Source organism: Solanum verrucosum, unplaced genomic scaffold (assembly GCF_900185275.1).
Source record: "Solanum verrucosum unplaced genomic scaffold, falcon-dt-bn FXZP01000022.1, whole genome shotgun sequence".
Classification (NCBI taxonomy): domain Eukaryota; kingdom Viridiplantae; phylum Streptophyta; class Magnoliopsida; order Solanales; family Solanaceae; genus Solanum; species Solanum verrucosum.
Window position 1 is genome coordinate 295,459 of NW_026020086.1, and position 23,137 is coordinate 318,595.

The following is a 23,137-nucleotide window of genomic DNA, read 5'->3' on the forward strand; positions in this document are numbered from 1 at the left end:
AGGGAAAAATATCTTGATTTTTTAAAGAATAAAAAACAAAGGTAGATATATACGGGTACAATAAGCAATTGAGGAGAACGATTACTTTTTAAAGCAAAGTTAATAGTGCAAGTGATTTTCACCATAAAAGTGGAAAAGATACCTTTAAAGATTTGCAAAAAGTTCTTTTGTGCAAATTAATGTAAAAACATCATTAGCAATACTAGAAAATGTTAAAGTGTGTGACAATCTCATCTAAAACTTATGTGATTAGAGAGAATACAATTTTATTTGTTAATTATATTCTCAATGCGCCCCTCACGTGCACACCTGATTTCTTTTCACGAACCAAACACATGGAAATTCTTTTTGATATGCGTGACGGTGAAATTCAATCAGAAGACATTTGTCTACTCTGATAGCATGTGAGTGAGTGTCCATCTCATCTAAATATGAAAGCTAGTAGAGAGAGCACACTTCTATTAGTTAATTATACTCTGAACAGAAAACTTTCCAAAATAAACCACAATAATGATCAATTATATCAATGATAACTTCATGTATTTTTTTGAAGAAACATTGAAAAAGTGACTCAAGAAAGTTGGACAGTAGATTGACCCAATACAGAAGGATGTCATTGTCAAATGAAACTAACATTGCTTTGAGCATTTTTGTTTGGACTCTATGAGTTTAGAAAGTAATTTGGTTGTGTTCTTATTTTTACTATTATTTAAACCAAAATAAAAGTGTTGACAACTAGATAGGAAAAAATGGTTATTAATAGTTTGGTAACTTACTTTTTTTTTTCTTTCATAGAAATGGTCCATCACATAGTTTGTACATTTTACATAAAGACATGACATTTTTGTGAAAAGGGTATCATCATGATGTAATACTTTAGAAGGACTAAAGATTCGAATAGTGGATCAATATAATCAACGGTGAGAAAAATTACATACAAAATAACAAATTTAAGGTCATGTTTGCTCCCGTACTATCTAAAATTGAACAACTTTGCCCTTTTTTAAACTTGTGATCGAATTTTAGTGTTTTAGGAAAAATGCATTTGCTTCCAAGTAAAGTTCTAACTTGGACATTTTTTTCCTCAAAGATTTTGGACACATGAAATTCGGAGTCCACATATTTCGGTTTGAGCTCCAATAATGACAAGAATAAATGTTAGTAGATGATTTGCTAATAACAAGAGTATATAGATGGCACCTAATTCCACTAAAAATGTGATCATGATGCCGCCCCCACCCCTAGACTTTTAGGGATAAGGCATATAAAAACACATATAAATTATGGTGAAATTGTTGATTACATGTCTAAATTTTACGAGCGTCATATTATTTATGTGAACTTATTTTATTTATATCATTTACCCCCTTATGCTATGCTAGGATTATATTACCCCATCCCACCCCTTAACTTATTTTGTTCGTATTATTTATCTTCCTTAGTCTGACAAAGAAAACAAGTTAAAGCATGCGCATACACACAAATCACAATTATACTAGGCAAACAAGGGGTTTTAATGTGTCTTATTTAATTTAATCCTTTCAAACCCAAAATAGCAAGACCTCATTGTACATTCTACAAATATTAAAGTGATCAACCACCAATTAAGGGGTTGAGATGATGAAGTCTGATCAATTTGGATATGAGAATTAAATGCAATAAAATATTAAAACCCTTCATATTTTTTGTCTAGTATAAACATGTTTCAGTATAACAAATAAAAGATTTAGCGTTATTAATTTAATCGTTGTTATATTAAATTAGGCGGTAATAATAAATATAAATATTTAAATCAACATTCTATATAAATGCTGCTAAAGACTTTAGTCTTTAGCTACTCTAGATACAATGTCGTTAATTTCGTTAGTAATCCGTCACTAGATTGCTCGTAGGTCGTAGCTAACAAAACCTTTTAATTACCTTCGCTAATTCATCGATAAAAATAATTAGCGATAAATTTTGATTTTTAGCAATAAAATTTGTCTCTATACCCTAACATCTTCTTTTCTACTAGTGACTTTAGCTCACTCTCACACCAAAAGTCCAAAACACACCTATATAAAGCACAACATTTATTATTGCACACACACATAGAAAAAGAGTAAAAAAGAAAGAGATCTAGAGAGAGAGAGAATGCGTATGATATATGTGTGTGAAGAAGAAGAAAAAGAAGTAGGAAGAAAGAAAGCGTCAGGGGCATGTCCATATTGTGGAGGGACAGTGGAGGCTGTGGATATTGAAGGCAAAGGCAAGCTTTTTTGTTTGCCAATTTGTTTGAGGTTTAAAATAAAGTATATTTGTTCTTTATGTTCTAGGCGCCTTGTTTTGTACCCTTAATTCATTTCGGTCAAATCAGTATTCAGACTTCTAGCTTTGCATGCCTCTGGTCATTTGTTTTCTTTGTCAGTCGAATATAATCAGTATTCAGATTTCTAGCTTCGCACGCCTCTGGTCATTTGTTTTTTTTGGCATTGATGTTGGTCGAATATAATCAGTATTCAGACTTCTAGATTTGCAAGCTTCTGGTCATTTGTTTTCTTTTCCATTGATGTTGGTTGAATATAATCAGTATTCAGGGTTTTAGCTTTGCACGACTTAAGCCATTTTTTTTTCGTGCATTGCAAAATAAATGTATTTTTCATACTTTAAAAAAAAAGGTATTTTCATTACTAGAAAAATAGGAATAGCGATGGTCAAATTTTGTAACTAATCAGTAAAATTAGTTGATAATTCTATTTAAGCAGCGGATTATTGAAAAAGTATGTTAGCTATGAACAATTTAATGATAGATTTGCGATTAAACTTGTTAACTACTCTCCCCGTTCTTTTTTACTTGTTATGTATATTAAAAATTCTTGTTCCAAAATAGAGAGAATTGATTATCTTTTTCCAATTTTGCCCTTAACATTAATTATTCTATAATTAAGAGACACATATATAGATAAAAATTAAAAAACTAACAAGGATATATTGATCAAACAACACTCCTTATTTTTTCTTAAGAATTGTGTCAAATCTTATCATGACAACTAAAAAGAAATGGAGAAAGTAACTAATTTCAATTTTTTTGTAACAAGTTGATAATTCTAGTCCAAAAAAAAAACACTTTATTTAGTTGTCAAGTATAATTTTTTTTTAAAAAGGCAATAGATAATTTTAGTCCCAAAAAAATGGCAATAGATAATTCCTATAATTGTCTCTCTCTTTCTTCATATTTTTTTTCTCAACAGACCTTAGATATTTTTCCCAACAACCACTTAATAACTCATAAAATTACAATGTTTTAAGTACAAAAGGTAAGACCTAAAAAGAGAAATGAGCTTAGCATAACACGAAATAGAAACCTAATCCTAAAGGAGAAAACTTATTACTGAACAATCATAGAAATAGAAGAAATGGTTCAGACCAAGTGACAGAACTCTCTATGAGTTAGGCTACATAAAATATTCTAGCATATTTTCCCAAAATTTATTTCACATTATATATCGTGTATATCATTTTATAATTGTAAACATCGGAAAGGTCTTTATTGCACTTGGCAATAAGTTGCCAAGTTTTGGGACTAAAAATACAAGTATGTAATTGTTCTTGTCAATAATACTAAAAATGGTTATTTTCTGACAATTATTCATTCGAATTATACTATGTGTATTTGAAAATTTGTAAATAAGAGCTCAATACGCAACACAAAAATTCTTCTCTAACGAGTAAGTAGGAACTAAAGTTAATTCAAATTGCTATCCTATCTATCATGACAAGAAATCAAAATCACGTTCCATTGACCTAGGACATAAAAGATATAAAGTTTGAAATAAATAGACATCAATAAATTAATTTCGTTGTTGAAGGAAATTAAATGTCTAAATGTACCATGTTGTACTTTGTTCTTTAAACATAAAGGCCAAAAGAAAAGGAAGACCCCCACATAGCAACGTGTGGCTAATGACAAACATATTCTATGCCAATTAGTTTTGAATTCAAAGTTATATGCACTGTTAGTGTGAACAAAAATTACACTATGAAATTATCGAAGTATATCGATAGGGAAAATTTCCTTAAGAATAAGATAGATTACCTGATGAGCATATAAAAATTCTCCACACTAATGTATTTAACTTAGTTTTTGTTGTATAGTTAAAGTACTACGTCGTTTGAAGAAGTAACTATCTTGTTATTTCATTAGAATAAGTTGTTTACTTCACACTTTTTGAGGTATGACTCCTCCGCAGATCCTACTTACATGAAATACTTTACGTAATAATATTGGATGTTTTTAATATGGATATTGGAAGTTATTTATTTTAGAAAATTAGGTCACAATCGAAAATTAATTATCATGTTTTTTTGTTGAAAAAATAGGTTTTACTAGCGAATGGTTGTTGGAGTCTTAGTCGCCACTAAAAATCACTCATAACCTTTAGTGGCAATATTTTGGGATTTTGTGGCGACTTTGTCGCCACTAAAAGTCAAGTTCTTTTGTAGTGAATCTTAGTTGGCAATGCTTAGGTGGAGGGATTAGTCCCATGTGGCTTGCCACATCACTAAAAAATTGGGGTGTTAACTCTTGAGGGTATCTGTGGTCTCTTGGGATAACTGCGGGGATATTTTTGATCCCAAAATGTAATGGAGGGTATAAGTGGTCTATTTCGCATAGTTCAGGGGCAATTTTGATCATTTTCCATTTTTTTTAGTCTGTCCCAAAAAGAATGTCACCTTACTATAATTAGAAACAATTTAACTTTAAAATACACCTTTTACCCTTAATGATATGATTTTCAACCACACAAATATCTAAGAATTGTTTTGGACCATAAGTTTCAAAAGTCTTTTTTTTTTCAAATATCGTGTTAAGTTAAACGATGTCACATAAAATAAGATGGAGAGCGTATGACTTTTGACTCAATCCAAATAGACTAAATAAAAATATCATAAATAAAATCAATGGGTGCTTTTTCCATGGATCACTATGTTATAAAGTATATAGTATTTATTTTACTAGTAGAAATTAAATCTACTATAATACATATGGGCTGTAGAGGCATAATGCCTCATACGAGATCTATGTGCCCAATTAATTAAATTAACCAAGATGTGTGAAAAATAGTGAGATTATGTTTAATTATGAAAAGGAACAGTATTTTGCTTTTAAAACGTAGTGAAATACACTTATTTTATGTCATAATATATGTATTTGTCCGTATATAATATCTCTATAATGAAAAAAACATGTTGTATTCACACGTATAATAATAATGAAATACTTTATATCCATATGTATACAATATCTCTGCCTACTATATGAGGACGTATCTGCTATGAGATCCCAAACTATCAATATATCTATTAAAAAAAATTGAAAAATAACTCTATTTCAAATAATTAAAGGGCTAAGCCACATAATTTTTTACTTTATTTTATGTAAGAGAGCCACGTGGTTACATACATGTCACAAGGCATTTGGTTATGAAATTTTTTTCATTCTTTTCGAAGTTGAATTTAATATGTTCGGTAATAAATTTCAAAATTTGATTAGAAATTAAATTTCAGAACAACAAGAATTTTTGAAAATTAACAAAAAGGTGTTTTTATATTTTTAGTACAATTTTAACAGTTCAAACAATATAAGTACTCTGGCTAGAAGAGGTGATGAACTTCCAATTAATGACAATTGGACACTAAGTTCAACTTAACTCACACAATGATTATAAATTCAAAATTGTCATCATGAGACTTAACAAAAAAGAAAAAGCATACTATCATAGGTGGAATTAGCCAAAACTTGTGTCTAATAACTTTAATCGACTAAACTTTTAAACCCATAAATTTTAGATCATGACACTGCCTCGGAGTTTCTGACCACAACAAAAAGGCATTGATAAATTTTGATAGCTCAAACAGTATAGCACTCTGGCTAGAGTGATGACCAATTAATGAAAACGGACATTAAACTTAACTCAACTCACACGATGATTCATAAATTTCAAATTGTCCATTATGAGACCTAACAAAAAGAAACATACTATCATAGGCGGAATCAACTAAAACTTATGTCTTATTACTTTAACAGACTAAACTTATAAATTCATAAATTAATTTCAGATCATAACACCGCCTCAAAACTCCTAACCACAATAAAAAGTCTTTCATGAATTTTGACAGCTCGAACGGTATGGTACTCTAACAAAAAAGGTGACTTACCAAATACCAATTAATGAAAATTGAACAATAAGCTTAATCAACTCTCGTGATGATTCATAAAATTAAAATTGTCCTTTATGAGTCTTAACAAAAAAAAAAAAAAAAGCATATCTTTATATGCGGAATTAGCCAAAACATGTGTATAATAACTTTAATAGACTAAGCTTTTAAACTCACAAATTTTAGATTATGACAGTGCCTTAAACCTCTGACCACAACAAAAACTCTGATGAATTTTGACAGCTCAAACATTATTGTAGCTGGCAAGAGAGGTGACCTACCAATTAATGTCGACCAAAAAACGTACTTATTCACGGGAATTTATTTGGAAATTGTAATATTACTGCAACACGTATTCCTACAATTAACAGACAAAAAAAATAATAAATAATAAAAACAACATATAGGACATCAAATGCCAAACTCTGACAATTTTGCCAATTTTCCAAGAAAAAAAAAACCATTTTGTTTTTTAGGTCCCAGAGCTAGAGAAGAGGTCGTGAGGTTTTATGGTACAAAAAATTAACCGTAAGGGTAAAATGAGAAAATTTTAATTAATTCTCACATAGTTTTATCAATTGGAAAATAATTTGGTCCACTATTTTAATAACGTAGACAACTTATTTAGGCTTGATAAGACGATAATATCTTCTATTTTTCTCCTCTGCTCGAAAAAATTTCAAAAATCATAAATTGACCGATAGACGGTTATTATTTTTTAAGTATATAGAAATTTACTTTTACTTCATTTTTAGGTTATTATTTTTAAATTATACTCTCCGATTCTATTTGTTTGTCACTTTAAATATTCTGCACACCTTCTAAGAAAACATTACAAATAAAAGTTGAAGACTGATCTTTTCTTATTTATTATCTTTTTGCCTCTCTTAATCCTTTAAATATATTTTTTTAGAAAATTTATTAGAGTCATAACAATAAAGATTGGAAAAAAATAATATTTTTTTAATTTTATAACTAATGAGTATTTAAAAATAATTATTTTTCTAATAAACATAACAATTAAATAGGGTCAGATAAAAATAATGAACTTGACAGTATAATCCACAAAAGTAATTAAACCCTAAGGGGTCGTTTGGTTTGAAAATGAGTTATGATGGGATAAGTTATGTTGGGATAAGTTATGTTGGGATTAGTTAAGATGGGATAAGTTGTGTTGGAATTATTTTTTATTGAGTGTTTGGTTTGTTGTATTCAAAATAATAAATTTTAAGAACAATTTATTTGTTTACAAAAATGCCCTTCATTAATGTAAAAAGTGATATAACAAAAGGGTTGAAAAAGACATTTTTGTCATTTACCTATTTTATCCCGGGATAAGTTATCCCGGGATTACTATACCACCCAAGGAGAGGGATAACTTATCCCGATACTAATTATTAATCCCGGGATAAGTTACCCCGAACTTGCCAACCAAACAACAAAATAAGCGGTACTATAATTTAATCCCGGGACTATTTGTTATTATACCTCACACCAAACGAGCCCTAAAAATGTTTGTACAGAGTAGTAAAAATCATTTACAGTTGAACCATCAAAAACTAACTTAATATAGTAATGATATAGCATTTTTATGAAATAAAAGCAGAAATTCTTGAATTAATTTTTTTTTTAAAATTGTACCACACTTTTGCTAGGTTTATTTTAGCTTCAAGCCATGAGGGTGTGGGACACTAAGCCAATCAGAGTAGTTCAATTTATTAAGATCCTGCTATACACTATTTGAAAAAGAGTTCAGACAGATTGAATTTATTTGTATAAGTGTTTTAAAATATATTAAGTTTGTCTGGATAGAAATTGACGTAATGTAATACTCCCTCCGTCCCTTTTTAGTTGTCCACTTTAGAAATGACACACAGATTAAGGCAACAATGATTAACATAGTGAAGTTACAATTTTACCCTTATGACAACTTTTAACTTCAAAATTACAACCACTTATTTGAATTAAAGTGAAATAAATTGGAGGGAAACAACATACACTTTTACAATTTTCAAGAAGTGTAAATAAGGGTATAATAGGAAAAACTTTGTTGTCCTTTCTTGATTTGTCAAAATGGACAACTAAATAGGGACAACTAAAAAAGGAAATATGGACAAGTAAATAGGGACGGAGGGAGTATAAGTGTATAAAAATATGCGATAAATGTATTATTCATTAATAAAATTGAGATTATACGTGTTTTATAAATTGTTTTCTGAAATATATATTAAAACTATATTATAAGTATTCAAGTGAAAAAAAATGTTATTGATATAAATGTTAAATATTTTCTAAAATATTATATTTATGTAAGTTCTCATTTAATTTATAAGTAACGATAATTTAGATCTCTAATTTTACGATGACTGAGAGAGAATTCTTATATTTATGCCAAGTCCTTTGCCGCGTCTCATGAGATGAATTGAGTAAAAAGAAACGCAAACATAAATGTTGATTTTTGAGGGACTAAAGTGTCATTTGGTTGCTGGTTAGAAAAGTGTATATAAGTTCTCGTTCATATTTGATATACACCCGCTCATTTGTCAGCATTATTAGCAGTGGTGGAGCCAGAATTTTCAATAAGGAAATTTAAAATCTGAAGAAATAGACACAAGGAGATTCGACATCTATTATATATATCTAAAAAAGTGTTTTAACCATATTAAAATAATATAATTTTTCGTCGAAGAAATTGAGATGAACCCTAAAGATATGGTGGCTCCGCCACTAACTATTACTCCCTCCGTCCCTATTTAGTTGTCCATATTTCCTCTTTTGGTTGTCCCTATTTAGTTGTCCATTTTGACAAATCAAGAAATGACAACAAATTTTTTCCTATTATACCCTTATTTAAATAAATTTGTCATAAATAAAGTAAATAAACTTGTGAACTTTCCAGCATTGATTAGTTATCTTGAGTGAATTTATTTTGAATTTGTAAATTGTACTATAAGAGTAAAATTGTAACTTCACTATGCTAATCATTGTTGTCTTAATCTGTGTGTTATTTCTAAAGTGGATAACTAAATAGGGACGGAGGGAATAGTATACTTACTCTTTTTTTTAAAACCCACTTCATATAAGTTCACTCAGATCTGATCGACCAGCTCATTTGTCAGCTTTTTATCAAACCCAGTTACTAGAAGTCTTGTCTCCGTCATTGATGAACACCGCTAGCATTTAATAAAATCACATCATATATGTTAAAACAAATAAAGTAGAACAAAAAAAAGAGAGAAAATTTCGACGGTCAGTAAAATTTCTTGATACCACATCTATATATAAGTTAAATATGACTTTTAACTTGGCATTAATCAAATATTTTTACCCTCTAATTTTTATAAATGAGCATTTAAATTTGTATAAAGGTAGATAAGTAAATATATATGTCCTCTGAAGCATTTTACATGACAATTTACACTCTACGTAATATAAACACGATGTTATTATGCCACATAAAATACATGTGTCAATTTATACACATCAAAAATTGAATGTAAAAATCCTTTACTCACTTGATACCACATATATATATATAAGTGCACATGCCAATCATATCAATATAATTTTAAGAGAAATATAAACAAATACTCCCTCCCCCTCCCCCCCACCCCCCAAACAAACATAGTGAGATACAAAGAGAGAAAAATGTGTTTGATAAGTTCACTCATATCTGATCGACCAGCTCATTTGTCAGCTTTTTATCAAACCCATTTACTAGAAGTCTTGTCTCCGTCATTGATGAACACCGCTAGCATTTAATAAAATCACATCATATATGTTAAAAACAAATAAAGTAGAACAAAAAAAAGAGATAAAATTTCAACGGTCAGTAAAATTTCTTGATACCACATCTATATATAAGTTAAATATGACTTTTAACTTGGCATTAATCAAACATTTGTACCTCTAATTTTTATAAGTGAGCATTTGAATTTGTATAAAATTAAACAAGTAAATATATATGTCCTCTTAAGCATTTTACATGACAATTTACGCTCTACGTAATATAAATATGACGTTATTATGCCACATAAAACACATGTGTCTATTTATACGCCACAAAAATTGAATGTAAAAATCCTTTACTCACTTGATACCACATCTATATAAGTGCACATGCCAATCATATCAATATAATTTTAAGAGAAACATAATAAATAGAACTACTTCCCCCCCAAAAAAACAAACATAGTGAGATACAAAGAGAGAAAAATGTGTTTGATAATATATATTTGTGATTCAGAAGAGAAAGAGCTTGGAAGACAAGCAGCATCAGGAGCTTGTCCTTCTTGTGGTGGCAAAGTTCAAGCTGTTGATGTTGAGAGTCGTTCAAAATTCTGTTTTCTTCCTCTTTGCTTTATTATTAAGAGGAAATATCAATGTACTCTTTGTTCTAGGCGTTTAGTCTTGTATTCTTCTTGAACAAAAATTGAAGGTGTGTGTATGTTATTGTCGATGATGTTCGAGCAAGTACAGAGTCGTATAATCAATCTCAACTTATTTGGGATTGAGGCGTGTCTGTTATTGTTGATGATGTTCGAGCTAGCTTTTGTGTACTTGGACGACTTATTTGTCCAGTACAATTGTTCTCTCCTTCTCTCATATTCCTCCCATTAATTCCATTTTTTAATTATGTTCTTTTATGATGCCAATGATTGGCCGAGACAGGCTAGTGAGGATTCATAGAGCGGACATCAATTTGCATTGGAATTGAAACAAAAGTTACTTTTGATGATGTTTGGATTAGTTTGCAAGTACAAGGTATTTATTTGCATTCCACCAATATCAATGTTTGGAAAAATTTCTACATTCGTGCTAAGATTTGAACTCTCATCTCTTATGGCTTCAATCGATCTCATTGATTGCTAGGCGGCAACATGAATACTTTTTTTTACTCTTTGAGATTATTATGATTTTGTAAATATTATAGAGGGTTTTTTTTTTGGAGGGGGTTCTTTGCAAACCTTCAATTGTAATTTCAAGATGTTTAGTCAATGCAATATTCTTGAATTTTTTTATTGATGACATTGTAATTTCTGAAAATCCCATTGATATATCATATGATTGGAAATTTATTGTACTTCAATGTACTCACTAATCCATATTGTTCAATCGCCAAAAAAAAAAGTTCTAAAAGTATCATTTGTATTTATTTCCTTATTATAATTAGTATCTTATATTTAGCCTATATACACTAATAACTAAAAATACATTTCACTGTCATTAAAAAAATAATTTCTTATAGGAATAATTATTTTATTTTTCCAGTTACTAATTCGACTTATTACAAGCATATCTACAACCTATTGTGGAATGATTGAGATTCGTCTTTAATTAGAGATTTCGGATTCAAATCTTCGAAATGAAAAAAAGAATGTTCAAAAATGAATTTCGCAATACGTGAATTTGAATTTAATCAGACTCCAATATAAATTTCAAATCTCAGTTAGAAGATGTACACCCAATCATCCTTGCATGTAAAATTACATGATACTTCGAATGTACGTGAATTTACACATTTATATTTAACTTTTTTTATTAAAAAAAACCATAACACTACTATATATCATCTCGAAACAAAAATACGAGTTCACGTGAATTTGGAGAACCCTAAATATGCCGTTGTATAAAAATAAATCTCATAGTAGACAAATCTAGATTTAATCGAATTTTAATGATGTTGAATATGATGGAAAAAACAAAACTTATTTTGGTTAGGCATTGTTGGCTCAAATTGAAGCCAAGACAAATCATGTATTCCTATCCATATTATCTTTAGTGTATATATTTATCATCAAGATATGGTCCCTTCGTTATCCTTTTCAGTCTTTGCTGTCTTCACACCTCATTAAAAAATGCAACCCCACTTATACAAAAGCACCTTAAAATGCCCCTTCAAATTCAAAAAGACAACATTTTGAAAAGCTACTTATCTAATTAATCTAATAAAATCTTTTATTTCAAAGTTGGTGCCTTTTATTATAGTAAAATAAATTTAAAAAGGTAGAATACATTAACATCCTCTTACAAATTGTCAGTATTTTATTTTTTTACTAAAATTAAAGTTATTTCGAAAACCATCTCTTAAATATATTTTTACGATGAAAGTAATGTTTATATATACTATTTTTTCGGGACTTATTGGTGAGATTATACATTGATATGCTTTAATAATTATTCTTGTTATCGTTGTTATGTTTCTATTTTGCATTTGAAGACACGTGATAAAGTGTTATTATTAGATATTGTTGACTCAAAATTTTAATTTTTTTTTACGTGTTCTCTCAAGGGAATATTATGTAAATAAGTTAATTTCACTCAAAGTATGATATTTGCTTTAACTATGTGCATTAGACTGAATAATCTGTAAATTCAGGTCGATTTAAATGGATGTTGATTTATGTAATAAAAAAAGATGGCATATGTAACATGATTAAATTATATACGTAATGAACATTTGAGAATTCCCATAAGAACTTTTTCAAATTTTAAGTTAAAATTTTTTAATACTACAAAAAAATGCTCAATTTATGGCGATTAACTTGAGGGAGTTCTTAAAAACTCCATTGTTAATACATTTTGTAGCGTTTTTTCTAACTCCCACAATATAAATCATTTTGTGGTAGTTTTATTAAGGGGGTTAGAGAATTTTCATAAGTTAAAATAGTTTGTGTCGATTATCGACCCCCCAAAATTTATTTTGTTACTATATATATATATATATATAAAAGAATTAATGTTGAAAGTTAATTTCATTATATATACACACATTCTCCTTCTTCATTTCAATTGGATTGTAATCTTTGATTCTTTATTTTTTAATCTATTAAGATAAACTTAAATATTTTTTATACTTTTTATATTCAATTTCACTTCAATGTTTTATCTTATATATAGTAGTACTACAATTTGTATTAAGATATCTTCTAAAGTCATATTCATTAATATTTATTTTTGCTTAAATTTTAATTTTATTTAATCTTTTGTAATACCAAAGTCAAATTAATTAATTAGTTACTTATTAATAATCATTAAAAAGAAAAAACTTGTTCTGTGCATAAAAAATAAATAGTAATATTTTTCCCTCCAAAATATTAAAAATAGCCTTAAACCAAAATTTCCCACTAATTCCCTTAAAATTTTCAAAACAACCAAATAACTACCCCCACTTCCCACGTAAAACTCCCACACACAAATCCCATATCATTTCCCCCCTAAACTTCTTACTTTTCCTTCACCCTCTCCTCTTTCCCTTTACCTCTAATTTTTTTTCTTACTTCATTTTCTGGCAATCTTTTGGGTGAGTATAACTTTTAATTTTTTGCTAAATAATTTGTTCTCCTGTAGGTTATGCACAATGGAATAGATGGTAAATAATTTTTTGAATATAAATATTGATCTTAATTTTAAATGTAAATATTGATCTTAGTATTATTTAATTTGTAGACATTTTGTAATTTACAAGTTGTTAAACCTAACACATTAATGCCTTTACATATTTCAGGTTTTGTTAAAACTTTCATCACATTGTAAAGTTATTTATAGGGGACCTTCAATTGATTTCAGGTAAGCCTTAATTTTATTTTTGTTTATTTAAATATTATGTAATAGTTTTATTCTTGATTGGATTTGACTAGTGCAAATTAAAGGATAATTTTCACATGAGATTGTGATCAATATAAGTATAACTTAAAAATATGTATTTTCCTATTCCGTACACCTAGCTTTTGTTTCCGTAGAAATAATCATGAAATCGTTATTATTCACATAAGTGTGTATGAGAGAACATCAAAATAAATTTCTCTCATCCATAGTTTTATACTTTTTTTTCAAACCAAAACTTTATATAAATTTGCTTTGGGGATGAAATGAACTTTCATTAATTTTTTCAAGACATACAAATATATATATATATATATATATATGTATGTATCAATATATGTTTATCTAATTATGTATATATTTTTTTGTTTCAGATTGATCCAGGGATAGAGCTTACTTCACCTTGGATAAGAGATTGACTAGCAACAACCTAAATCATCAAACAAATGCTATAGATTTTTTTATATTTAGTTGTTGTGAATGTTTTATCATTTAAAATGTAATGTTGAAGTTTGTACTACTTTTATTTGACATGAGTTTGAACTTGTGAAGCTTATAAATATAAATTTGTTTAGTGAAATTTTATTTGCATTAAGTGTGTTATTCAATAAGATTATTTATTTATATTATTTTTAAGGCTTAATGTAAATCGAATTTCATTTTTATTATTATGATAATAATAATTTTATAAAACTCCACAAATCAAATTATGTAAATATTGATCTTATATAACAAAAACTTTAAATCTACAAAAATAAAAAAATTAAAATATTGAGATGATATTGTGAAGGTTCTAAATCGTCACAAATTGATACTATAAAACCTCCACAAATTTATTAGTCATTTTGTGGGGGGGCGTCGTGGAGGTTTACTAAAACCGCTACAAATATGCTCGTGGCAAGAGTAATTGTAGCGTTTTAAAAAACCGCCACAATTTAATTTGTGGGGTCCCAAAAATGCCACAAATTGACAAAATGACCCCCATAAATTGAGCATTTTTTTGTAGTATAGAACTGTTTTATTATATGTTCAGATATTTAATTAAAACAAAACGTAAGTAAAGTATCTAAATAAAATTTAGGGAAAAAGGTCTGAAATATATTTGAATTTTGGCCGAAATTGTTGTTACGATACCGAACTTTGGAAAGGACCTTTTACCCCTTGCACTATTGTGTATTTTGAAAGTATATATGTGCCCACGTGGATATCATAAATATTTCATAATTATAAATAATAATGTGTCCACGTGGGCACATATATGCTTTTAAAATACACTATTAAATAGTGCAGGGGTAAACGGTCCTCCATAAAATTTAGTATCGTAACAACAATTTTAGCCAAAGTTAAAATATTTTTCAGACTTTTTTCCCTAAAATTTATGAAGAGATTTTAAGTGATTGTCCCAAGTATTTTGGGAGGAGGGTGACATTATAAAAGTGCTATCTTGGGTTGGTTCATATAAGCACAATGTTCACTTTTCACCAAATATTTTCCATTTTCCTTAGACTTACTACTACTACATATTATATGTGGTCTCCCAATTACATCCACATTAGTAGACACATAGTCACTATCATTTTTATAGTTAGAAAAATACTGAGGTTTTTAAAAATAATAAATTTAATTATTACACATGGATACTGCTACTGACTTCCTACATATAGTATGCATATCCTTATCTAGTTGGAATAGTTTCTTTTACAAGTTCAAGAGGGTTTAATTAAGGGCAAACAGCATAAATTTCAATTAGTTAAGGATTTAATTATGTGTCTATTATGAATTTTTGAAATTATTATTTGTATCAAATTTTGATCTTCAGATATATTGTAATCAAGTGGATATAATATATTCAAGTGATCATATGTATTTGGCGTACATTGACTCTCTTGTTTGCCTCTTTCTATGTATGTATCTGTAATTCAGAATGTATCTCATATCCCAGATATATGTAACTAGTGTAATTCAAATGCATGTATCTGGGAAATCTCTCACTCGCCTCCATCTTAGTTTGCTTGCCTCTCTCCTCTCTTACTCGCCTCTCTATCACTCTCTTTCGTCATCTCTCTTTATTTGTATTTTAGAGTATATCTAGTGACAAAAATATATGTATTTAGGTGTATCTTACTTGAAATGTAATATGAAAATTATTAATTAGTGAGATACTCTCTCTGTCCCTATTTAGTTGTCCACTTTAGAAATGACACACAGATTAAGGCAACAATAATTAGCATAATGAAGTTATAATTTTACCCTTATAGTACAATTTACTTCCAAAATAAATCCACTCAAGATAACTAATCAATGTTGGAAAGTTCATAAGTTTATTTACTTTATTTATGACAACTTTTTCACTTTAAATAAGGGTATAATAGGAAAAAAAATTATTGTTCTTTCTTGATTTGTCAAAATGAACAACTAAATAGGGACAACTAAAAAAGGAAATATGGACAACTAAATAGGAATGGAGGGAGTAATATATAATTATTTTAAACTAAAGAGAAAATCAGTAAATATGATAGAAATGTCTGTATAATTATATAATTTTTTTCTTTAATTTATCTAAAAGTATGTCGTACTATTGGATTCCTCAACCTTTTCAGTCGGGATCTGCATAATGAAATAGTTAAAAGTAATATTCTTTTCGGTCACTTTTATTTGTTCGCTGCTTTTTAAAAATAATTACTTGTACTTGTTACTTTTAATCAATAAAATTAATGATGTCGATTCAAAAGACTTGAAGTACCTACTACTACTTTATTCAATTGCAAGGATATATACACGATATGGTATGAAATTATAGTGTGAATATTCTTTTTCTTTGATTAAAACGAAATTTTTTTATTTCAATTTATGTGATTTATTCTTTTATTTAATTTATCTCCAAAAAAAAATATTTTTGTAATTAAAAGTAATGTAACTTTTATTTTTAAAAAAAATGATTTATAGTCATATAAATATTTAAGATTTATTTTAAATGATAAATATCAAAAATCTTCTTTCTTTAGTTTTAAATTTTATACCAAATCAAATCGTATCAGTATATCAGATAAAATAAAGCGAATGGAGTTATATTTACAACTCTCCAAGAAAACATTAAAAAACATGAACTAAAATTTACAAGTAGTTGTGTTTTGTATATTGCAATACAAAAGTATAAATGTCTCTTTCATTTAATTTGCATGAATAGATTGGTTTTGATCCTGTCTCTAGAGCAATCTTTGATAACTTTGTCAAACCTTAATAATTATTGAATCACTACGTGGCTTAATATTATAAAAAAAATAAAAATAGAAGAAGATAATAATACAAAAAAGGAAACTTCCCAAAAATGGTTGCATTTAATAATTTCAAATTGGATGATTATTATTATGGACAAAAACTCATAAGTTTCTCGTACATATTTCAGTGTTAGGTATTGAAGAAGTCTTAAGGGATAAAAGCTATATAGAATGGAATTATTTTTAAATATTAAAAATTAATAGAATATAAAATAGGGATAACAAAATTAGTCCATAAAAATATGACCTATATAACCTGTTTAAATTTAGGAGATTTTATAACTATAGAAACTTGCAATTAAAATAAAAATAAAAAACTTAAAATGAAATTATTTCTAATTATAGAAAAATATTACTTTTTTTAATTGAACTGATAGAATATCAAATAGTGTAACGATCGAACCGTCGTTAATTAGGAGAAACAAAAATTCGGGGAATTCTGGACCACTGTCCCGCCACAGTGGCATGATGCCGCTAGGGCGGGATAAGTTGGCGCCATAGCGGGATAGGCGAGGCAGAGCGTAAATTACAAGAAATTCTATTTTCTCCATGTTCCTAAATACCTAAATAAGTCGTAAAACACCCTAAACACCTCCGAAAAACTTCTCTAAGCTTGGGAAGGAAGGAGAAGGAGATTTCTAGCGTGAGGATGGTGAAATCTTGCGGATTCTTGGCCAAATCTACTGTCGCAAAGTCCGGAAAACCGAAATCGAAGTCAAAACTCCGTGCAACTGCTTGGCACCCAGGTAGGCAAGGTTTTATGAATTGAGTAGTTTAAATATGTGCTCACCATGTAATATATGTAAATCAATGGTAGGGTTTATGTGTAGACCTTTGTGCACCGAGTGAATTCCATGGGTAATTCCTAGAATCAAAGTAATTGGGCTTATGCCTTGTGAAGAGAAATTGATGTCTTGTTAGGGCTTCTAGAATTGCTGTCTTGGATAGAATTGTTTGCAAGAATAAGAATGTGAAATCATAATTGGGAATAAAATTATGAACGTATGCGAGACCACAAATTGGAGTGATTGATTGAAGATTTATGATGAATTGTGATTAAACCTAGAAAGAAGCCTTAGATGATAAACTAGGGCTAAGTATGAAAAATTAGTGTATGTTGATAACGTTGCATTGTAGATCACACTTGTTGTGAATAAGATGGGTGAATTATCATTGACATGAAATCATGACTTAAATGTATGATCTTGAGGATATACTTGTGTTTGTGATTGTGATGTGTTGAATGGATCGGTTGCCACGTTCCGGCATAACTAACTTGGATCGGTTGCCACGTTCCGGCATATCTAACTTGGATCGGTTGCCACGTTCTGGTATAACTATTGGATCGGTTGCCACGTTCCGGCATAACTATAGGATATAAATTGGTTGCCACGTTCCGGTATAACTAACTGTTTGGGTTTGGGTTCCATAAGAGGACCAATGATGTGATATAAATTGTGAAATTGATCGTTGTTCGTAAATGTGGATGATATAGTATATGTTCGTTATACATATGATTATTTTGATTACTGACTTATACATGTTGGACTTGCTGGGTGTAGTGGAAGGGTTAAGTGTTTAAGAGGCGAGTAATAGATAGTAATATTGTCTGTGTGCTGTAATGGCGAGAAATAGAGATAGCGTGTGTGATGAAATATGCTTAGGTGGATTTCACCTTAGTGATAAGGGAGCTTGATGTAATGTATTATGTGACTACGGTTGGGTAATGTGACAAGGAAGTAGGGGTGTGACGTGAACGGTTAGTTGAAATGATTGTGGTTGTATTTGGGGAAAATTCTCTACATGTTAGAATGGTTAGGCTATGATCAAGTACCTGGTAGGTAGGTTGAGGGAGAAAGATGTTAATAGTCAGAATACTAGTGAATATTGGAGGTATTTCAGGAAAGGGGTAAAGGTGGAGAAGCAAGTGTTTATTTCATGATCTTATTAGTTGATTTCTTATATTATATGGTGGGCGTCGGGTTGGCCAATGATGCCGACCAGTACGCGTGTTTTGTACTGATACTACTCTTGCTATGTCTTCGACATAGTCTGGATGCAGGATTGGCGACGTTTCATTAGGTGAAGACGAAGACAATCTCCAACAGCTTCTATCCTTCCTTTCTCATGGTGGGAGCTGTGTCGTTAATTATATTGTCCAAATTGTACTCTTAGTAGCTCTTGTACATGTTTAGACTAGATTCTTGGGGGTGTTATTTACTTTACAAGTGCTAACTAGTAATTATTTCAAGAGATTTTATTTAAAAAGGATTGGTGTTTCTCATTTAATTTCGTATTTCGTAAACTTTCTGCACGTTTTAACTTTTGGGATATGAGGGTTCACCTACTTAGGTGTTAGAGTGGGTCCCCGCATGGCCCGGTGGGTTGGATCGTGACAAATAGTGATAACAAAATTAGTCCATAAAAATATGATCTGCATAATTTTTAACTCAAATCCTTTTTGACTCGTCCAATTTAGTCCATCTAAAATGTAGATTGATATGTAAATCAAATTAACTCATGAAAATTTTTATCAATTTTTTTTTTTATTTTCTTATATAATATGTTGTATATACTCATAATGTAGAGTAAAAAAGTTAATTAGATACTTAAACAAATTATAAAGCGACAAATTAAAAAAATTAAATTTAGAGTAAGAATTAGACAAATTGAATTGTAACGCGTCTTTTAACCATGTCCGTCAAAAACAAAAGCGGATCTCCTTTTAACTTTTCGTATACATGTATAAATCATATTCATCCATAATATTTTGAAAAGTCTAAATAACATGATTATATGCACTTGATATGTAATACAAATGAACAATTTAATCGTAGTAGTTAAAAATAAAGTCAATCTACTAATGATTAAGTTATTATATAAATATATATACCTGTCTTACCTTCATTAGTTTAATATAAATATTAAGTATGACCGATAGCTTTTTTACCATGAAAACTTGTAAGTGCACTAGTTAATTTTTTTGTAGCATCATAATTTTCTTTTCTCTTACTCTAAAAAAAGAGAAAGAAAAATACATACAATTCTAATTCCCTACTTATACTAAAAGAATACTATATTTAGCCACGAACTTCGTCGCTGATCCGTTGCTATTTTATTCATAGCTAACAAAAATATCTCTAATTTATCGTTTAATAAAATTAGCAATAAATTTACTATTAAGCTACAAAATTTGTCTGTTGCTAAATGGTATTTTTTTTTGGCAATCTAATAAGAACTACAATAAAGCATAGCCAATTAATATTATTAAATAGATTAAAAGAAAAACTTTAAAATAGGGGAAAATATTGGATCTGCATGCATATACAAACACAATAAAGGAAACTTCTTCGAACCAGAAAATTTTGTCTTGCTCTCTTGTTTTATTGTTAATATGTTATTCTCATACAGATTGTTAATATATATATATATATATATATATATATATATATATATATATATATATATATATATATATATATTATTTTTTGCCCTCTCGTTTTATTTATGTGGCATTAGTTAATTCAAATATAGAAATTTAATATTTATTTTTGGACAAAATACAGTAGTAGCTGTATAAAGCATCGTTTATAATTCTTGACATTTTTGGACGTTAAAAGAGTAATTAATAAAATGTCCAGTCAAATTTACGGAGTTATCCTGAAACATTTCACGTGTAATGTAATTGAAATAGAGGAAGTACTTAATTGATTATAATTGGCGATTCTTATTATTATTGTTTTAATTTTGAAAAAAATATCTAATTACACAGATATTTCTACCATAAATATTAATCCACTTTATAGTTTGAAGTAATTATATATTGTCTTACTAATTAATAATTTTGTACCAAATTTCAAGTCATATGCATGTATATCAAGGATACTAGATACATGTATCTTTGGTACCAAATACATTATGCAATACAAATACATAGGGAGATAGGCGAGTGAGATAACAGAGAGGCGGGGGAGAGAGGAGAGAGGCAAGCGAGATAACAGAGAGGCGAGCGAGATAGGAGAGAGGTGATTTGTTGGATATTAATTGTCTTGGGTTTTTTTTACCATAATTAGGTTTTCCTTTTATGAAAAGGTTTAGATTGTAGGAAAAAGTTTGGGATTTTATAAATAGATGTTCATTCCTTCTAACTTAATCAACATTCACAATGTAGGCTTTGAGAGTTTTGGTTAGGGGGAGAATTTGTGGGATACAAGTGATAACAACCTCATGTATTCCGAGTGAATTGGTTGATGTTATTTCTCTCTATATTTTGTACTCTCATATTTATATAGTGGATTGCTCATCTCCTTTGTGAACGTAGGTCGATTGACCGAACCACATTAAAAAAAATCAAAATATGAAGCATTAAACAAAGAAATCAAAAGAATTCAAAATATCAAATAATAAATAATTTTAATCATATATAAATAATATAATTTTCGTCAAATAAAATTGGGACAACCCATTGAACCCTTACTAGTTGTACCCTATTAATAACAAAGAAAATTTTGGCATCCCCTTAACTTCACCATCAATCTGAGGACCTGTCTGAGTTGGTCAATAAATAATGTGTGGGAGCTAGGAGACATGATATGCATGTGTACTGATAGGCCTAAAGATTAAGTGTAGTGATTAGCTGAGTGGTAATCGGTAGGTATTAGTAATGTACGTACAGGTTAATTATGAGTGAATTTATATAATACTCTTTTATTTCTATATATTAGTTATATATGTATGAATTGGTTATATATGTATTAATTATTTAATATTTTATAATTCTGTTCCTACATAAAATAATACATAAACTCTCATGATATAACTTATACATGTATTATTTATGCAAGTTTTAAAATTATCAATCAAATGTCGTATTAATTTTATAAATAAATAATTTATTTTCCTATCTACTTACGAAATATCATATGAGGTATAAAAAAATCATGCATATATAACTTATTTTTTATCTAGCTACCAAATGACCCCTTGATTATTTATATGCCTTAAATTACTTATAATTCTATGGTTGATAGAAGTTTGCTGGGCAGAATTTTGATTAAAGATGAAACGGTCTCAACATTACACTACAATTTATGTTGGCTCGGAGAGAAGTACTTGCCCACTCAAGTATTATACAATTCAAAAATAACCAGGGTAACATATTAAAAAATTGTTAAATTGAAGGGTTATCTCGTTGATTATCTTTATTCACGTTTCAAAAGGTATTTCGATTCATGCTTAATATATCTCAAAATTGTTAGTGATCTAGATTGTGGAAGCCAGTTCAACATTTATGGTACTCCCTCCATTTTAATTAGTTTGTCTTACTTCTTTCGTACCTTGTTTTTCATTTCAAAAATGATGTTTTTTTTTGGCAACATCTTAATTCTAATTTTCCATATATATATATATATATATATATATATATATATATATATATATATATCTTTAATTTAAAATCATAAATTTAAATTTCTTTTCACTTTCTTATATTTCAGTCAAAGTTAAAATGAGATAATTAAACGGAAAAAATACTAATAATACAATGCTGTTGTCCACGTCAAAAAAGATGATTTTGGTGGAGTAGCATGTGGTAGTTGAAGCTTTTATGTTGTAAGGGTCCCTTAGCTCAGTTCAATTACATATTTATGTGAAATATATATGTATAAAATCTAATTTAAATATTTCATTTTTATATCTAGGCTCCAATGACAAGTTCTTCTCATTGCACAAATATCATGACATGTATAAATTATAAATTTTAAAAAAACTATAGTCAAATAAGAATTATTCGACTAAATACATTCACATAGAGAATACTATTGATCACATGTTTGATAGGATTTTTTAAAAGATTTTACGACCTTTTTAACAGTTGGTAGTTACTAGCATTTATTTGTTGTGGCCCAAATTTTCATTGACAAAAGCAAGCTTAAAAGTACACAACTTATATTTATCATTATAAAAGGTAACAAATAAACGTGTATGAATATATATAACGAGGTTTCATGGATTTGTTCGCTAAAAGGTCGCTCTCAAAACTTAATTTGATATGTAAA

At 28.8% G+C, this 23,137-nt stretch overlaps 2 protein-coding genes across 2 annotated transcripts; both read left to right on the forward strand.

Annotated features, from left to right (window-relative positions):
* The first annotated feature begins 2,109 nt into the window (after nucleotides 1–2,109).
* On the forward strand, nucleotides 2,110–2,374 carry LOC125824394 (uncharacterized). Its single transcript, XM_049503764.1, has one exon. The coding sequence runs from the start codon at nucleotides 2,134–2,136 to the stop codon at nucleotides 2,335–2,337; it is 204 nt and encodes a 67-aa protein (XP_049359721.1). The 5' UTR covers nucleotides 2,110–2,133; the 3' UTR covers nucleotides 2,338–2,374.
* An 8,017-nt stretch (nucleotides 2,375–10,391) lies between these two features.
* Nucleotides 10,392–10,624, forward strand: LOC125824393 (uncharacterized). Its single transcript, XM_049503763.1, has one exon. The coding sequence runs from the start codon at nucleotides 10,414–10,416 to the stop codon at nucleotides 10,621–10,623; it is 210 nt and encodes a 69-aa protein (XP_049359720.1). The 5' UTR covers nucleotides 10,392–10,413; the 3' UTR covers nucleotide 10,624.
* Nucleotides 10,625–23,137: the final 12,513 nt, after the last annotated feature.

Bases quoted from the DNA above. Each gene is read 5' to 3' on its own strand.
- LOC125824393 (XM_049503763.1), top strand. From the start codon at position 10,414: ATGTGTTTGATAATATATATTTGTGATTCAGAAGAGAAAGAGCTTGGA.
- LOC125824394 (XM_049503764.1), top strand. From the start codon at position 2,134: ATGCGTATGATATATGTGTGTGAAGAAGAAGAAAAAGAAGTAGGAAGA.